This window comes from Coregonus lavaretus (genome assembly GCF_964263955.1).
Source record: "Coregonus lavaretus genome assembly, contig: HAP1_SCAFFOLD_424, whole genome shotgun sequence".
In the NCBI taxonomy this organism is placed as follows: Eukaryota; Metazoa; Chordata; class Actinopteri; order Salmoniformes; family Salmonidae; genus Coregonus; species Coregonus lavaretus.
The window spans coordinates 309,907-326,342 of NW_028166348.1; the positions used below are offsets into that span (position 1 = coordinate 309,907).

General features: G+C 51.1%; 1 protein-coding gene across 1 annotated transcript in view; it reads right to left on the minus strand.

Annotated features, from left to right (window-relative positions):
* Positions 1–4,339, minus strand: part of LOC311114840 (actin, alpha cardiac muscle-like) — a 7,701-nt gene extending 3,362 nt beyond the window's left edge. The window contains exons 1-2 of the mRNA XM_084190068.1: positions 4,164–4,339; positions 871–1,066 (exon numbers count right to left, since the gene is read on the minus strand). Coding sequence (XP_084046194.1) covers positions 871–1,066; positions 4,164–4,298 — 331 coding nt within the window. The 5' untranslated portion in view covers positions 4,299–4,339. The remainder of the gene's footprint in view (positions 1–870; positions 1,067–4,163) is intronic.
* Between the last annotated feature and the right edge of the window lie 12,097 nt (positions 4,340–16,436).

Below are 16,436 nucleotides of genomic sequence, written 5' to 3' on the forward strand. Positions count from 1 at the left end.
CCGTATTGACTGACCTTCATGTCTTAAAGTAATGATGGATTGTAATTTCTCTTTGCTTATTTGAGCTGTTCTTGCCATAATATGGACTTGGTATTTTACCAAATAGGGTTATCTTCTGTATACCCCCCCCACCCCAAAGGCAAAGGGTGGCTATTTGAAGAATCTCAAATATAAAATATATTTTGATTTGTTTAACGCTTTTTTGGTTACTACATGATTCCATATGTATTATTTCCTAGTTTTGATGTCTTCACTATTATTCTACAATGTAGAAAATAGTAAAAATAACGAAAAACCCTTGAATGAGTAGGTGATCTAAAACTTTTGACCGGTAGTGTATGTAGATATATTTTGGGGGGATTAAATTTTTTTTGTTATATAAAGTATTCCCACGAATAAAAAGACAGACATATGTGATGGTGTCTCAGTGTCTCAATGTAAGGAAGGTGGTGTCTCAGTGTCTCAATGTAAGGAAGGTGGTGTCTCAGTGTCTCAATGTAAGGAAGGTGGTGTCTCAGTGTCTCAATGTAAGGAAGGTCTGAAATTATCATGTTATTTTCAAATATAATCTATTTTTGGGCTTACTTGTGGTCAATTTTGAGTGTACAAATTATTATAATTATGTTCTGGCACCCCGACCATCCGCTCGGACAAAATCGTCCCGCGGCTGAATCTAGTTGCCTACCCCTGTTGTAATGGATCACTATCCCGATAGTGTCTAAAGGGTATTATGTGAGTAATGCGAGCAGCACTTCTAAATGTCAAAGCATGTCTTGATAGTTGTCAGTATATTGTATCTGTGGCATTATACCATGTTGTGTCTATTGTGGTATTGGTAATGTGATAGTCTGAAGTCCTGTGGAAACTCACCGGTGGTACGGCCGGAGGCGTAGAGGGACAGCACGGCCTGGATGGCCACGTACATGGCGGGGACGTTGAAGGTCTCAAACATGATCTGGGTCATCTTCTCCCTGTTGGCCTTGGGGTTGAGGGGGGCCTCAGTGAGCAGGGTGGGGTGCTCCTCAGGGGCCACACGCAGCTCGTTGTAGAAGGTGTGGTGCCAGATCTGGTGGAGGAAGTAGTGGGAGAGACATGGTCAGAGACATGGTTCTGGATAATATAACACATTGCTGTGACACTCTGGCTCCATGGACTTTATTATTGAGCCAGGGTTGTTCATTTTCCTTGGTTGGGTGTATTTCTATGTTGGGTATTCTGGTTGTTTCATTTCTATGTGTGGTGATTGTTAGTGTTTATTCAGGTGACTCCCAATCGGAGGTAACGAGTGACAGCTGTCGGCTCGTTATCTCTGATTGGGAGCCATATTTATACTGTGGGGTTTCACCTTGGTTTTGTGGGTTTTTGTTTCCTTGATCCTGTTTTGTCAGTGTCAGATTTGGACTTCACTTTCGTCATTTTGGTTTGTTGTTTTGATCGTGGTATCTTTAATTAAATAAAGTCTACGATGTTCGCTCAACACGCTGCGCCTTGGTCAATTCCTTACGACGATCGTGACAGAAAAACCCACCAAAGAAAGACCAAGCAGCGTGTCCAGGAGCAAGGTGACTGGACATGGGAGGAGGCGCCGGGCAAGGAGATGGAGAGGCTGGCGATGGCCCAGGTGGGCACAGCGTGGTCCTGGGAGGACATGCTCGGAGGCAAGGGACCTTGGGGGAAGATCAAGGCCCTGGCGAGAGAGGAGCATCGGCGGCAGCAGGTTCATCATCGGAGGGTCGTGAGTCAACCCCAGAAATTTTTTAGGGGGGGGCACATGGCTTGGGCGACTGGGCAGCAGGAGGCTGCCAGAGGGCTGAAGGAGGAGAAAAGGGGGCGGATTCAGGAGGCCACCAGGCCAGGGGTACACCGCCCTGTACGTCCTGTGCGGATGCCTCACACAGAGTGTGTGAGGGTAGGCATTCAGCCAGGACGGGTGGTGGCCGCTATTCACTCCAGGCCTCCTATCCGTCTCCACAGCCCGGTTCGGCCTGTTCCTGCTCCACGCACCAGGGATACGGTGCGCTTCGCCAGCCCAGCCCGGCCTATTCCTGCTCCACGCACCAGGGATACGGTGCGCTTCGCCAGCCCGGCCCGGCCTGTTCCGGCCACCCGCACCAGGGAGACGGTGCGCGTCGCCAGCCCAGCCCGGCCTGTTCCTGCTCCCCGCACTAGGCCTTATGAGAGTCCCCAGGGTCCAGCATGCCCTGTTCCGGCTCTCCGCACTAGCCCTTATGTGCGTCCCCAGGGTCCAGCATACCCTGTTGCTGCTCTCCGCACTAGACATTATGAGAGTCCCCAGGGTCCAGCATGCCCTGTTCCGGCTCTCCGCACTAGCCCTTATGTGCGTCCCCAGGGTCCAGCATACCCTGTTGCTGCTTCCCGCACTAGCCCTGAGATGCGTGTCCTCAGCCCGGTACCTCCAGTTCCGGCACCACGCATCAGGCCTACGGTGCGTCCCCAGGGCCAAGCATGCCCTGTTGCTTCTCCCCGCACTAGCCCTGAGATGCGTGTCCTCAGCCCGGTACCTCCTGTTCCGGCACCACGCACCAGGCCTACGATGCGCCTCAGACGGCCAGAGTCTGCCGTCTGCCCAACGGGGCCTGAACTGTCCGTCTGCCCAACGCCGTCTGAACTGCCCGTCTGCCCAACGGCGCCTGAACTGCCCGTCTGCCCAACGCCGTCTGAACTGTCCGTCTGCCAAGCGCCGCAGGAGCTGCCCGTCGGTACTGAGCCTGCAAAGCCGCCCGTCTGCCATGAGCCTTCAGAGCCGTCCGCCAGACCGGAGCCGCTAGAGCTCTCCGCCAGACAGGAGCAGCCAGAGCCTTCCGCCAGACAGGATCAGCCAGAGCCTTCCGCCAGACAGGATCAGCCAGAGCCTTCCGCCAGACAGGATCAGCCAGAGCCTTCCGCCAGACAGGATCAGCCAGAGCCTTCCGCCAGACAGGATCAGCCAGAGCCTTCCGCCAGACAGGATCAGCCAGAGCCTTCTGCCAGACAGGATCAGCCAGAGCCTTCTGCCAGACAGGATCAGCCAGAGCCTTCTGCCAGACAGGATCAGCCAGAGCCTTCTGCCAGACAGGATCAGCCAGAGCCTTCCGCCAGCCAGGATCCGCCAGAGCCGTCCAGCCAGGATCCGCCAGAGCCGTCCAGCCAGGATCCGCCAGAGCCGTCCAGCCAGGATCCACCAGAGCCAGCTAGTCAGGTACTGTCCCTTAGCCCGGTGCGGCCCCTTAGTCCAGGGCTGCCTCTTAGTCCAGTGCTGCCCCTTAGTCCGGTGCCGCCCCTTAATCCAGTGGGGTTTAGTTGGGGGGTGGTCATGCGGAAGGGGCTACGGAAGCGGATAGTGACTAAGGTGGGGTGGGGACCACGACCTGGGCCAGAGCCGCCACCATGGACAGACGCCCACCCAGACCCTCCCCTAGACTGTATGCTGGTGCGCCCGGAGTGCGCACCTTTAGGGGGGGGTACTGTGACACTCTGGCTCCATGGACTTTATTATTGAGCCAGGGTTGTTCATTTTCCTTGGTTGGGTGTATTTCTATGTTGGGTATTCTGGTTGTTTCATTTCTATGTGTGGTGATTGTTAGTGTTTATTCAGGTGACTCCCAATCGGAGGTAACGAGTGACAGCTGTCGGCTTGTTATCTCTGATTGGGAGCCATATTTATACTGTGGGGTTTCACCTTGGTTTTGTGGGTTTTTGTTTCCTTGATCCTGTTTTGTCAGTGTCAGATTTGGACTTCACTTTCGTCATTTTGGTTTGTTGTTTTGATCGTGGTATCTTTAATTAAATAAAGTCTACGATGTTCGCTCAACACGCTGCGCCTTGGTCAATTCCTTACGACGATCGTGACAATTGCGAGATAGAGAAAGATTTAGCTGTCCCTTTGAAGTCATGTTGTGTGGCATAACGTAGCTCTAAAATATTTCCTATGTTCCTTTTTTTTGTTTTATAAGTTTAAATATGTATGTGTTAAGTGTGTTGAAATATCATCATATTCTTAAGCTTCATACGTCTATTAGCATCATATTGGATAGTATCCTAAGTGTCATACGCTTCTTGTCTCTAAGTATATGTGTATCTTGAGATATTAAGTGCTGCTTTTATCATCTTACAATCATTCACAAGTCCAATATCTCTAGTAGCATCTTGGCTCTGGGACCCACCTTCTCCATGTCGTCCCAGTTGGTGATGATGCCGTGCTCGATGGGGTACTTCAGAGTCAGGATACCTCTCTTGCTCTGAGCCTCGTCTCCCACATAGCTGTCCTTCTGTCCCATTCCCACCATCACACCCTGCATAGAGAGGAAACATGGGTCAGGAGAGTTCGCAATACGCACAACACAACACGTGAATCGAACTTTACCCAAACTTTACGCATGGCTAGATGTGCGTCTCATTACCGACGCAACGCTACAAACGTAAACTACACTACATTATCTGGATCACTACATCACGATATGTCCCCTTATAGCCTCGTAACTTTTACGTCATGGCATAAGTATAGAAACAAATCCGTTAGTAAAGGCCAACGGCTATCCGTTCTTTCTCTGCAAGTGGTGTACCTGGTGACGGGGACGTCCAACGATCGATGGGAACACAGCGCGGGGAGCGTCATCCCCGGCGAACCCAGCCTTGACCAGGCCAGAACCGTTGTCGCACACGAGGGCAGTAGTCTCATCGTCGTCACACATGATTGGTCTTGTTTCGGATGGCCTTCTGTTGGGAGGAGAGACACGGCGGTAAGAGCTCTGTCTGGGCGCTAATTACATTAACACCATGACAATCACCCTGTCCATGAGCTTATCACTAGACTGGAGGCTACCTCTATGCATTAACATATAAGCACTACAGCTACTGTTATACATCTGTTACATTAAAGACATCCTCCAAGGACGTGACTGGTGAATTATCTTATCATTGTTGTCTTATATAAACAGTACTACGCTGCCTATTGTCATGATATATATTTTTTTATGTTGTCATAATTTCACTATTTCAAAGTGCAAATATTTCACATTTTCCTAGAAAGACCTTTTCAAAAGTGTTGTCGAAATAACCTAGTCCTCTTAGGGGCCACTGATAACCTATCTTCTCCCTCTTTGTCAGAGCTGCCCTGTAAAGCCAAACAGGGACATAGTAGAGCCCACCACACCAGGGTCTCTATTCTTAGCCCTGGCCCTTGTCATACGGAACACTACCCCTCCCCCCGCACCCCCTCCCCCTCCCACTCCTCCTCTACCCCTTTCCTCTTTCCTCCCCCCTCCCCCCTCCTCCTCCCCTATCTCTAACAGAGCTATGTCACAGCTGAAGGAGCTTGTCTGTTGACAAGTAACAGTGGTGGCCTGGAGATCCCTCCTCAGCTGTTGGCACAATAGTAACTCCTGTTTTCCATGGAGGGGAGCTGGAGAGCATGTGTTACTGTCCCTCCAGTCCCTCTCCATACCTCCCTCTATCCTTCCATCCATCCCTCTATCTCTTCATCCATCTTTGCATCCCCCTCTCCAGCCATGGTCTGACAGATCCCTTCAAAGGATGTGTTACTGTCGCTCTGGTCCCCTCTCTCTATCCCTCTATCCTTCCTTCCTTCCTTCCTTCCTTCCTTCCTTCCTTCCTTCCTTCCTTCTCCCTCTATCCCTCCCCAGCCCAACAGCTCCCTTCAAAGCATGTGTTACTGTCCCTCCATACCTCCCTCCAGTCCACCTCTCCCTCTATCACTTCATTCTTCTATCCCTCTATCCACCCCCCTCCGCCAGCCAGCCCCTGAGTCTGTACCTTCCAGCCCTGGCCTGACAGCTTCCTTCATTAGTGGCCTGGAGGCCTGACAACTCCCTTCATTAGTGGCCTGGAGGCCTGACAGCTCCCTTCATTAGTGGCCTGGTCAGGAGGCCTGACAGCTCCCTTCATTAGTGGCCTGGTCAGGAGGCCTGACAGCTCCCTTCATTAGTGGCCTGGCTAGTGAAGGCCTGACAGCTCCCTTCATTAGTGTCCTGGCTAGTGGTCAGGAGGCCTGACAGCTCTCTTCATTAGTGGCCTGGCTAGTGAAGGTCTGACAGCTCCCTTCATTAGTGGCCTGGCTAGTGGTCTGGAGGTCTGACAGCTCCCTTCATTAGTGGCCTGGCTAGTGAAGGTCTGACAGCTCCCTTCATTAGTGGCCTGGCTAGTGGTCAGGAGGTCTGACAGCTCCCTTCATTAGTGTCCTGGCTAGTGGTCAGGAGGCCTGACAGCTCCCTTCATTAGTGTCCTGGCTAGTGGTCAGGAGGTCTGACAGCTCCCTTCATTAGTGGCCTGGCCAGTGGTCAGGAGGTCTGACAGCTCCCTTCATTAGTGGCCTGGCTAGTGGTCAGGAGGTCTGACAGCTCCCTTCATTAGTGGCCTGGCTAGTGGTCAGGAGGTCTGACAGTTCCCTTCATTAGTGGCCTGGCTAGTGGTCAGGAGGTCTGACAGCTCCCTTCATTAGTGGCCTGGCCAGTGGTCAGGAGGTCTGGCAGCTCCCTTCATTAGTGGCCTGGCCAGTGGTCAGGAGGTCTGGCAGCTCCCTTCATTAGTGGCCTGGCCAGTGGTCAGGAGGTCTGGCAGCTCCCTTCATTAGTGGCCTGGCCAGTGGTCAGGAGGTCTGGCAGCTCCCTTCATTAGTGGCCTGGCCAGTGGTCAGGAGGTCTGACAGCTCCCTTCATTAGTGGCCTGGCCAGTGGTCAGGAGGTCTGACAGCTCCCTTCATTAGTGGCCTGGCCAGTGGTCAGGAGGTCTGACAGCTCCCTTCATTAGTGGCCTGGCCAGTGGTCAGGAGGCCTGACAGCTCCCTTCATTAGTGGCCTGGCCAGTGGTCAGGAGGTCTGGCAGCTCCCTTCATTAGTGGCCTGGCCAGTGGTCAGGAGGTCTGACAGCTCCCTTCATTAGTGGCCTGGCCAGTGGTCAGGAGGTCTGACAGCTCCCTTCATTAGTGGCCTGGCCAGTGGTCAGGAGGTCTGACAGCTCCCTTCATTAGTGGCCTGGCTAGTGGTCAGGAGGTCTGGCAGCTCCCTTCATTAGTGGCCTGGCTAGTGGTCAGGAGGTCTGGCAGCTCCCTTCATTAGTGGCCTGGCCAGTGGTCAGGAGGTCTGACAGCTCCCTTCATTAGTGGCCTGGCTAGTGGTCAGGAGGTCTGGCAGCTCCCTTCATTAGTGGCCTGGCCAGTGGTCAGGAGTCGGGAGGGCTGGCGCTCCACAGTGGCCACTATGTCCCCCTGTCTAACCCCCCCTCTAATCCACCAGAGCCACAGGTCACTGTTCACACATGTTGCCACCAGTATGGCCTGTCACCAGCAAGTGTTGCCACCAGCATGGCCTGTCAATCAATCACAACAAGCCCTGGCTGCCGGGCAACTGCCGTTGTCCTACACTCTATTTCGCCCCATTCAACTCCCTTAATTTATCTATTTCTCTCTTCAGCTCTTTCTTTCTCCTACTTTTCTTCCTTCTCAACTTCTCTCAAAACAATTCCTTCTCAACTTCTCTCAAAACAATTCCTTCTCAACTTCTCTCAAAACAATTCCTTCTCAACTTCTCTCAAAACAATTCCTTCTCAACTTCTCTCAAAACAATTCCTTCTCAACTTCTCTCAAAACAATTCCTTCTCAACTTCTCTCAAAATAATTCCTTCTCAACTTCTCTCAAAACAATTCCTTCTCAACCTCTCTCATATAAATCCTTCTCTAAAAGCCTATTAGAAGTATGCAGGCATCCATTGCAGGCGTTAACTCTACAAGTGATTCCTATGTGCTCTCTCGTTCAATCACAATAGGAGCTCCCGGCGGTTAAACCAAGATCCTGGCCCTTCTTCCCTATCCAAAACAACAACAACAACACAGCGGCACGATGCTCTCCAAGAGTAGCTGACAAAGTGTGGATCCTTTCTACCACCACCAAGTCATCTAGCCATCTTCCTCTCAGCTCCCCTCTCTCGGCTCCCCTCTCTCGACTCCCCTCTCTCGGCTTCACTCTCTCGGCTCCAGTCTCTCGGCTCCACTCTCTCGGTCACTCGTCTGTCTGAAGTAGTGGTAGTCCAATAATTAAACAGAGCGGCTACAGGTACTGGGCAGTACTGAGTCCAATAGAGAAAGAGTGCCACAGGGCAGTACTGAGTCCAATAGAGAAAGAGTGCTACAGGGCAGTACTGAGTCCAATAGAGAAAGAGTGCCACAGGGCAGTACTGAGTCCAGTAGAGAAAGAGTGCTACAGGGCAGTACTGAGTCCAATAGAGAAAGAGTGCTACAGGGCAGTACTGAGTCCAATAGAGAAAGAGTGCTACAGGGCGGTACTAGAACAGGAACAATAGCAGAAAGAAGACACTCACCAAGTTGTACGCCAAGACTGGAGTTTCCACTGGGACAAAGGGTGAGGGTGAGAGGTGTCCCTTAAATATGCCCCCTCGTCCCAGGACCGGGGGCCTGAAGGAGGGACCAGGAGTTTACACAAGCCCAAATAAGAACTTCTAGATAACGGTTCACTAAAGGAGGCCTCTGTCACTCAGAGGCCTCCTTTCTGACGGGACGCCATCTAAAATGGAGTGTTGTTACCTAGGAGACGGAGAGTTCTAGTGCCGCCCCTGGCTGTCTGGCTGGTACAAAAATAAGGAATGGTTGGCAGAGGGAAGTTAAAGGGATTATTTCTAAATTCTTTCCATTATTGTGTTATGGTTGATTATAGTTGGGTCATGATGAAGTAGGTGTTAACTGATTGATGTGAAACAATTCTCTTTCAGTCTGACTTTTGACTTTTATAAAGGAGGAAGACCTATGATTAGCTCAGACAATGCAATAAAACTGTAAAGGAATTTCTGGCCCTTGGGATTTGGGGGAACTAAAATAGTTTATTGTTATATCAGATTTGACCGTGTTTGTTATTGTGTTATAAAGGAGGGAAACCGGACACACAATTCATCTCCATGTTTGACATCACTTGCATATTGATTTGCATATTCATAATGATTATAAATGACTAAAGCATACATTGAGAATGTTGATATTTTATTTTGTACAGTACATGAACGTACGTCTCAAATAGCCTACAAGAGTTGTCACTGAATATGACAGAAGCTTGTTTATCCGTCAGATCTGTTTTTGATGATGAATGGCATGATTTGTTTACCCTGTCCCACACCTTTTGGCTCTTAACAGACAACCAAACCATTATTTATTCACATCAATCATCCAATGTCTCTCTACCGGTTGTCATCTCATCCCAACACGGAGTGAAATATTGAAGTCACAACTTAACACAGACACTGTATTGTATTTACATAGCCTAACTGAAACTTGAAGCTTGAAATCTAAGCTCCATTCACTGAAACTGTCCTCCTATCCATGACCCAGTGAGACAGTCACGATAATATGACTAAGCTCAGATAGGGGTGTCAGAGTGGGGGTGTAACTTTAGACCCCCTGGGGGCGTCTGGGAATCTGGTTAAGAAGTGGTTTGAGTGGCACTCAGTCCAGTCTGTGGTGGGATAGTGTCTGTGGTGGGATAGTGTCTGTGGTGGGATAGTGTCTGTGGTGGGATAGTCTGTGGTGGGATAGTGTCTGTGGTGGGGTAGTATCTGTGGTGGGATAGTGTCTGTGGTGGGGTAGTGTCTGTGGTGGGATAGTGTCTGTGGTGGGATAGTGTCTGTGGTGGGATAGTGTCTGTGGTGGGATAGTGTCTGTGGTGGGGTAGTGTCTGTGGTGGGATAGTGTCTGTGGTGGGATAGTGTATGTGGTGGGATAGTGTATGTGGTGGGATAGTCTGTGGTGGGATAGTATCTGTGGTGGGGTAGTATCTGTGGTGGGATAGTGTCTGTGGTGGGATAGTGTCTGTGGTGGGATAGTGTCTGTGGTGGGATAGTGCTTGTGGTGGGATAGTGACTGTGGTGGGATAGTGTCTGTGGTGGGATAGTGTCTGTGATGGGATAGTGTCTGTGGTGGGATAGTCTGTGGTGGGATAGTGTCTGTGGTGGGATAGTCTGTGGTGGGATAGTGCTTGTGGTGGGATAGTGACTGTGGTGGGATAGTGTCTGTGGTGGGATAGTGTCTGTGATGGGATAGTGTCTGTGGTGGGATAGTCTGTGGTGGGATAGTGTCTGTGGTGGGATAGTGTCTGTGGTGGGGTAGTATCTGTGTTGGGATAGTGTCTGTGTTGGGATAGTGTCTGTGGTGGGATAGTGTCTGTGGTGGGATAGTGTCTGTGGTGGGATAGTGTCTGTGGTGGGGTAGTGTCTGTGGTGGGATAGTGTCTGTGGTGGGGTAGTATCTGTGGTGGGATAGTGTCTGTGGTGGGATAGTCTGTGGTGGGATAGTGTCTGTGGTGGGATAGTCTGTGGTGGGATAGTGTCTGTGGTGGGATAGTCTGTGGTGGGATAGTGTCTGTGGTGGGATAGTGTCTGTGGTGGGATAGTGTCTGTGGTGGGATAGTGCCTGTGGTGGGATAGTGTCTGTGGTGGGATAGTCTGTGGTGGGATAGTGTATGTGGTGGGATAGTCTGTGGTGGGATAGTGTCTGTGGTGGGATAGTCTGTGGTGGGATAGTGTCTGTGGTGGGATAGTCTGTGGTGGGATAGTCTGTGGTGGGATAGTGTCTGTGGTGGGATAGTGTCTGTGGTGGGATAGTGACTGTGGTGGGATAGTGTCTGTGGTGGGATAGTGTCTGTGGTGGGATAGTGTCTGTGGTGGGATAGTGTCTGTGGTGGGATAGTCTGTGGTGGGATAGTGGCTGTGGTGGGATAGTGTCTGTGGTGGGGTAGTATCTGTGGTGGGATAGTGTCTGTGGTGGGATAGTCTGTGGTGGGATAGTGTCTGTGGTGGGATAGTGTCTGTGGTGGGGTAGTATCTGTGGTGGGATAGTGCCTGTGGTGGGATAGTGTCTGTGGTGGGATAGTGTCTGTGGTGGGATAGTGTCTGTGGTGGGATAGTGTCTGTGGTGGGATAGTGTCTGTGGTGGGATAGTGTCTGTGGTGGGGTAGTGTCTGTGGTGGGATAGTGTCTGTGGTGGGATAGTGTCTGTGGTGGGATAGTGTCTGTGGTGGGGTAGTATCTGTGGTGGGGTAGTATCTGTGGTGGGATAGTGTCTGTGGTGGGATAGTATCTGTGGTGGGATAGTATCTGTGGTGGGATAGTGTCTGTGGTGGGATAGTGTCTGTGGTGGGATAGTGTCTGTGGTGGGATAGTGTCTGTGGTGGGATAGTCTGTGATGGGATAGTGTATGTGGTGGGATAGTATGTGGTGGGATAGTATGTCCCTGGCCTGCTGGCTCCCCTTCCTCTGCGGAAGCATAGTTCCCGCTCAGCCCAGTCAAAACTGTTCGCTGCTCTGGCACCCCAATGGTGGAACAAGCTCCCTCACGACGCCAGGACAGCGGAGTCACTCACCACCTTCCGGAGACATTTGAAACCCCACCTCTTTAAGGAATACCTGGGATAGGATAAAGTAATCCTTCTACCCCCCCCCCCCCCCCCCCCCCTAAAAAATAATAATTGTGAAGTGGTTATCCCACTGGCTATAGGGTGAATGCACCAATTTGTAAGTCGCTCTGGATAAGAGCGTCTGCTAAATGACGTAAATGGAAATGGAAATGGATAGTGTCTGTGGTGGGATAGTCTGTGTTGGGATAGTGTCTGTGGTGGGATAGTCTGTGGTGGGATAGTCTGTGGTGGGATAGTCTGTGGTGGGATAGTGCCTGTGGTGCAGGGCTGGATTAACGCAGGGTTTTACAGGGGCTGAAGCCGCTGGGCCCAGGCCTTTAGGGGGCCCAAGAAGCAAAAAAAGCACAAAAAAAGAAAACATATATATGTATTTTTTTTTACTGCAACCTCCAACCACAGGAGGACTCAGGAGTCTGCTGTCAATGAGTGTAGACAGCCTGCTGCTGCCTGCTGCCACTCTGCTAATCATCAGATGAGGATAGGAGAGGAGGTAGGGGGCCTGTCATGGGTAACTGGGGGGGCCCTGCCTTGTTTGGGTAGCTGATTCAGGGCCCCCCCACCTCGCGGGCAAAACACTTTAGTCACCACCCTCTTGACAGCAGAGAGAAAGTTAATTTCCGGCAATTAAACACATTATGCCATAGGGTGTAGAGAAAATGTTGCAGTTTTAAAGCAAGTTTTCTGCAATTCTACACATATTGCCATGGGGTGTTGAGGATTTTTTTTGCAGTTTTAAAGCGAATTACCTGCAATTCTACACATGTAATGATATCTGAGTGAGAGTGGCTAACAAAATCAATGGGGGCCCAAGGCCTATGGAGCCTATGATTTGTTAATCCGGCCCTGCTGTGGTGGGATAGTGCCTTTGGTAGGGTAGTGCCTTTGGTGGGATAGTGTCTGTGGTGGGGTAGTGTCTGTGGTGGGATAGTATCTGTGGTGGGGTAGTGTCTGTGGTGGGATAGTGTCTGTGGTGGGGTAGTGTCTGTGGTGGGATAGTATCTGTGGTGGGGTAGTGTCTGTGGTGGGATAGTGTCTGTGGTGGGGTAGTGTCTGTGGTGGGATAGTATCTGTGGTGGGGTAGTGTCTGTGGTGGAGTAGTGTCTGTGGTGGTGTAGTATCTGTGGTGGGGTAGTGTCTGTGGTGGGGTAGTATCTGTGGTGGGGTAGTATCTGTGGTGGGGTAGTGTCTGTGGTGGGATAGTGTCTGTGGTGGGATAGTATCTGTGGTGGGGTAGTATCTGTGGTGGGGTAGTATCTGTGGTGGGGTAGTATCTGTGGTGGGGTAGTGTCTGTGGTGGGGTAGTGTCTGTGGTGGGATAGTACCTGTGGTGGGATAGTACCTGTGTTGGGATAGTATCTGTGGTGGGGTAGTATCTGTGGTGGGGTAGTGTCTGTGGTGGGGTAGTGTCTGTGGTGGGATAGTATCTGTGGTGGGGTAGTGTCTGCGGTGGGATAGTATCTGTGGTGGGGTAGTGTCTGTGGTGGGATAGTGTCTGTGGTGGGATAGTGTCTGTGGTGGGGTAGTGTCTGTGGTGGGGTAGTGTCTGTGGTAGGGTAGTGTCTGTGGTGGGATAGTGTCTGTGGTGGAGTAGTATCTGTGGTGGGGTAGTATCTGTGGTGGGATAGTATCTGTGGTGGGGTAGTATCTGTGGTGGGATAGTGCCTGTGGTGTGGTAGTGTCTGTGGTGGGATAGTGTCTGTGGTGGGGTAGTGTCTGTGGTGGGGTAGTGTCTGTGGTGGGATAGTGTCTGTGGTGGTGTAGTATCTGTGGTGGGATAGTGCCTGTGGTGTGGTAGTGTCTGTGGTGGGGTAGTATCTGTGGTGGGATAGTGTCTGTGGTGTGGTAGTGTCTGTGGTGGGGTAGTATCTGTGGTGGGATAGTGTCTGTGGTGGGATAGTGCCTGTGGTGGGGTAGTGTCTGTGGTGGGGTAGTATCTGTGGTGAGGTAGTATCTGGGGTGGGGTAGTACCTGTTGTGGGATAGTCCCTGTGTACATTTTCCATCCAAGAGCCGTTGTGGTATGTTTGAGAGTGAGGAGCCAGAAACATGCCAGACAGCTGAGAGGAGGGGCAAAGAGAGAGACAGAGGGTAGGAAGGGGGGTTAGAAGTTAAGAGAGGGGGGCATGGAGAGAGACAGAGAGAGACAGAGGGGGGGGGGGGGGGGGGGGGATATCACTCAGTGTCCAGAGTTCAGACCCTCCTCTCTCTCCGTCTGCTCGACTCGGCTCAACGGGTCTTGGGGACAGCCTGTGGCAGCAGCAGGGCGGGAACCTCGCTCTGATTGGCGCCTCTCTCTCCTTTTAGGGGCATGCTGGGTAACAGGTGTCGGCGGCTGCACATTGTGGCGGCTCCCGGAGGTAATGTCCTCTGTTCCCGGAGGTAACGTCCTCTGCTCCCGGAGGTAACGTCCTCTGTTCCCGGAGGTAACGTCCTCTGCTCCCGGAGGTAACGTCCTCTGCCCCAGCTCCTTATTCGTCACCTTCCTCCGTGGGGATAAAGAGAGGGTTTTCCCTCCGTTACCCCATACACTCTGGCTTTGTGTCCTATCAGGAGACAGAGAGGGTTTGTTCTATATAGAGTCTTGGGCTGGTAAGGTCCAATAGGAATGCAGTATTCCATTTGTAGCTGGTGTACTGTGTTGTTAATGTACCTCTAAAGGTAGTATCTGTAGACTTCACTATGGCCTATTCTCAGCATTTATACAAGAAGATACGTGTTTCACACCAAAAACTTCCTTCAAGTGTTCTTGTACCTATATTAAGTCCTTTGCATTCTAACCTGCACACCGTTTTTTATTTGTTGATTTTTATCTGTATTGTTGTTTATCACTTATTTACTTTGGTGCAAATAAATTAAACCTAAACCTAATATTGGGGAATAATAGCTGGGTTGAATACATATTGAGGAATTTCCTGGAGGATCTCTTCACGCAACACAACACAAGTCCTGTTAGAAACATTTGTAATACTGCCATATGACAAAGTGCTACACCTCCACCCACCGGCCATCTAATGGGGGAGATGGATGGATGGCGAGGCGTGGTGTCTTACACTATGTCCCGTTTCAGCTGGTGACCCATCTAATGGGGGAGATGGATGGATGGCGAGGCGTGGTGTCTTACACTATGTCCCGTTTCAGCTGGTGACCCATCTAATGGGGGAGATGGATGGATGGCGAGGCGTGGTGTCTTACTCTATGTCCCGTTTCAGCTGGTGACCCATCTAATGGGGGAGATGGATGGATGGCGAGGCGTGGTGTCTTACACTATGTCCCGTTTCAGCTGGTGACACAACACTACGAGGTATTAGAGGCATTTCCACATTCCTGATTGTGTGGGACGTAGCCTAACAGTTAAGAGCATTGTGCCAGTAACCGAAAGGTCGCTGGTTCGAATCCCAGAGCCAGCAAGGTGGAAATAATCTGCCTTTCTGCCCTTGAGCAAGGCAGATAACCCCCAACAACAACTGCTCCCCGGGCGCTGATGATGTCGATTAAGGCAGCCCCCCGCACCTCTCTGATTCAGAGGGGTTGGGTTAAATGCGGAAGACACATTTCAGTTGTGCAACTGACTAGGTATCCCCTGTTCCATCAGGATTATGTGTGAGCATTTCTCAACTCAGTGGCTCTGTCCCAATGGTACCCTATTCTCTAGGTAGTGTACTACATAGTGAATAAGGTGCCATTGGGATGCAGACACAGTGTGGTGTCATTGGATGCTGTGATGTGGAGAGGCTAGGGGGCTATATTTACTGGATGATATGATGTGGAGAGGCTAGGGGGCTATATTTACTGGATGATATGATGTGGAGAGGCTAGGGGGCTATATTTACTGGATGATATGATGTGGAGAGGCTAGGGGGCTATATTTACTGGATTCTGTGCTGTGGAGAGGCTAGGGGGCTATATTTACTGGATTATGTGCTGTGGAGAGGCTATGGGGCTATATTTACTGGATGATATGATGTGGAGAGACTAGGTGGGTTTATTTACTGGATGCTGTGCTGTGCTGTGGAGAGGCTAGGGGGCTATATTTAGTGGATTCTGTGCTGTGGAGAGGCTATGGGGCTATATTTACTGGATGATATGATGTGGAGAGACTAGGTGTGTTTATTTACTGGATGCTGTGCTGTGCTGTGGAGAGGCTAGGGGGCTATATTTAGTGGATGATATGCTGTGGAGAGGCTAGGGGGTATATTTACTGGATGCTGTGAAGAGGCTAGATGGCTATATTTACTGGATGCTGTGCTGTGGAGAGGCTAGATGGCTATATTTACTGGGTGCTGTGCTGTGGAGAGGCTAGGGGGCTATATTTAGTGTGGGTTATCACAGCAGATGCAGGACTTCAGGATTCACTTGTACACTAGTGTGTTCCTACAGCTGTCAATGAGGGAGGAGAGAGGAGACTATTAGAGTGGAGGAGGGTGGAGGGAGGAGGGAGGAGGGAGGAGGGAGGAGGGAGGAGGGAGGAGGGAGGAGGGAGGAGGGTTGAGGAGGAGGGAGGAGGAGGGAGGATGGTGGAGAGTGGAGGAGGGAGGAGGGAGGAGGGAGGAGGGTTGAGGAGGAGGGAGGAGGAGGGAGGAGGGTGGAGAGTGGAGGAGGGAGGAGGGAGGAGGGAGGAGAATAGTAGGGTGGAGGAGGGAGGAGGGTTGAGGAGGAGGGAGGAGGGTGGAGAGTGGAGGGAGGAGGAGGGAGGAGGGAGGAGGGTGGAGGGAGGAGAATAGTAGGGTGGAGGAGGGAGGAGGGAGGAGGGAGAAGGGAGAAGGGTGGGGGGTGGAGAATAGTAGGGTGGAGGAGGGAGGAGGGAGGAGGGAGAAGGGAGGAGGGAGGAGGGATGATCTGAACAACAGATACAGCAACTGTCTCTTCACAGGGTCAACGGTTTCAGTTTGAACTCAAAGAACGCCTCCCTAAAAAGCAATTATGAAGAACTGTTGTCAATACTTTTTTATTTGTTTTAAGATTGGTACTCTAACTCACCAAAGTAGAAATACTGTCTCCTCTGATTCAT